At 53.0% G+C, this 2,313-nt stretch overlaps 2 protein-coding genes across 2 annotated transcripts; one reads left to right on the top strand and one right to left on the bottom strand.

The window, feature by feature from the left end:
* On the bottom strand, window positions 1-810 carry LOC124803431 (transcriptional regulatory protein AlgP-like). The gene has a single exon (XM_047264615.1). The coding sequence runs from the start codon at window positions 808-810 to the stop codon at window positions 1-3; it is 810 nt and encodes a 269-aa protein (XP_047120571.1).
* Window positions 811-840: 30 nt separating this feature from the next.
* Window positions 841-1,773, top strand: LOC124803430 (circumsporozoite protein-like). Its single transcript, XM_047264614.1, has one exon. It carries the CDS (start codon window positions 841-843, stop codon window positions 1,771-1,773), a length of 933 nt encoding a protein of 310 aa, XP_047120570.1.
* The last annotated feature ends 540 nt before the right edge of the window (window positions 1,774-2,313 follow it).

Genomic DNA, 2,313 nt, shown 5'->3' with positions numbered 1-2,313 from the left:
TCATGCGACAAGTATCATATTGTAGTCAGTAACAGGACTGATGGCAGGATGCGTGTTGTAACAAGCAACCGGACAAGTGGCAGGACATGTGGTGTAGCCAGCAAAAGGAGCAGTGACAGGACGTGTGCTGTAGCCGGCAACAGGACTGATGGCAGGACATGTGGTGTAGCCGGCAACAGGACTGATGGAAGGACGCATGCTCCAGCTGGCAACAGGACCGGTGGGAGGACATGTGCTGTAGCCAGCAAGAGGTCTGGTGGCAGGACGCATGATGTAGCCAGCAACAGGTCTGGTAGCAGGACGTGTGCTGTAGCCAGCAACAGGACTGGTGGCAGGACGCGTGCTGTATCCGGCAACAGAACTGGTGGCAGGACATGTGTTGTAGCCGGCAACAATACTGGTGGCAAGACACAAGCTGTAGTTGACAACAGGACTGGTGGAAGGACACGTGCTGTAACTGGCAACAGGACCAGTGGCAGGACATGTGTTGTAGCCGGCAACAGGACTGGTGGCAGGACGCATTCTGTAGCCGGCAACAGGACCGGTGGAAGGAAATTTGCTGTAGCCAACAAGAGGTCTGGTGGCAGGACGCATGATGTAGTCAGCAACAGGTCTGGTGGCAGGAAGTATGCTGTAGCTGGCAACAGGACTCTCAGCAGGACGTGTGCTGTGGCTGGCAACAGGACTCATGGCAGGACGCGTGCTGTAGCCGGCAACAGGACTGATGGCAGGACATGTGGTGTAGCCAGCAACAGGACTGGTGGAAGGACGCATGCTGTAGCCGGCAACAGGACTGGTGGGAAGACACATGCTGAAGCCGGCAACAGGATCAGTGGCAGGATGTGTGCTGTATCTGGCAACAGGACTGGTGGCAGGACACGTGCTGTATTCAGAAACAGGACTGGTGGCAGGACGCGTGCCTTAGCTGGCAACAGGACTCGTGGCAAGAAGCGTGGTGTAGGCGGCAACAGGACTGGTGGCAGGACGCATGCTGTATCTGGCAACAGGACTGGTGACAGGACAAGTGCTGTATTCAGAAACAGGACTGGTGGCAGGACGCGTGCCTTAGCTGGCAACAGGACTCGTGGCAAGAAGCGTGGTCTAGGCGGCAACAGGACTGATGGCAGGACACATGCTGTATCCGGCAACAGGACTGGTGGCAGGACGCGTGCCTTAGCTGGCAACAGGACTTGTGGCACAGTTCGTGCTGTAGCCGGCAACAGGTCTGTTGGCAGGATTCATGCTGTATCCGACAACAGGAATGGTGGCAGGACACGTGCCTTAGCTGGCAGCAGGACTCGTGGCAGGAAGCATGCTGTAGCCGGCAACAGGACTGGTGGAAGGACGCGTGCTGTATCCAGCAACAGGACTGGTGGCACGACGCGTGCCTTAGCTGGCAACAGAACTGGTGGCAGGAGACATGCTGTAGCCGGCAACAGGTTTGGTGGTAGGATGCATGCTGTATCCGGCAACAGGACTGGTGGCAGGACGCATGCTGTAGCCAGCAACAGGATCAGTGGCAGGTCGCATGCTGTAGCCGGCGACAGGACCGGTGGAAGGACACGTGCTGTAGCTAGCAACAGGACTGGAGGCAGGACGTCTGTTGTAGCCCACAAGAGGACTGGTGACACGATGAGAGATACAGCTGCCGCTGGGACTGGCACCACATCTCATGTTGTATTTGGCGATGGGGCTTGCGGTGTGACTCGAATTGTCGTTGGCAATGGCGCTTGGGATTCTACCTTTGTTGTAGCTGCTCATTCTGCTCATTAACGGCATGCACGTTGAGACTGAGGATACTGTGTGGAACACCACTTGAACTGTAGGTACTGACGACACACTGCTTGTGGTTAGAAGCACTGCTGGTGGATTCACTTGTGTTTTGCCTGGCGATGAGGCTCGAAGGGTCGCTCTTGTTGAGGATGGCGACGCCACTAGTATTGTAGGTGCCGACGCCACTTGTGTCATGCCTGATGAAAAGTGTTGTAGCTGGAGACGTGGCTGGAGATGCCACGTGTGTTGCAAATGATGGCTCCTGTAAGAAAAAGGTATTATAGATGATGCTAAGACGATGCTAAATGTGTTCCTTGTGATACAAATTGAGAGAAGATTTACACAAAGTAATTTAAAATGTGAAAGTAGTTCCAGTTCTTTTGTACAACTCCTCTGTATATATTTCAAATGAACAAAGATGATAACTTTTTAACAATCAGTATTGTGAAATAATCAATATTCTGAAATTATATTGATTTCCATTTTATTCTCGTGCATTTTATTTGTTCGGATATGGATCCTTAAGAGCGTGTTATTCTG

The sequence above is a fragment of the Schistocerca piceifrons genome, chromosome 6 (assembly GCF_021461385.2).
Source record: "Schistocerca piceifrons isolate TAMUIC-IGC-003096 chromosome 6, iqSchPice1.1, whole genome shotgun sequence".
NCBI classification, from domain to species: Eukaryota; Metazoa; Arthropoda; class Insecta; order Orthoptera; family Acrididae; genus Schistocerca; species Schistocerca piceifrons.
The sequence above is the reverse complement of the archived record's forward strand: the minus strand, read 5'-3'. Positions and strand labels throughout refer to the sequence as shown.

Excerpts from the sequence above, each read along its gene's own strand:
- LOC124803430 (XM_047264614.1), top strand. The coding sequence starts at position 841 with ATGTGTGCTGTATCTGGCAACAGGACTGGTGGCAGGACACGTGCTGTA.
- LOC124803431 (XM_047264615.1), bottom strand. The coding sequence starts at position 810 with ATGTGTCTTCCCACCAGTCCTGTTGCCGGCTACAGCATGCGTCCTTCC.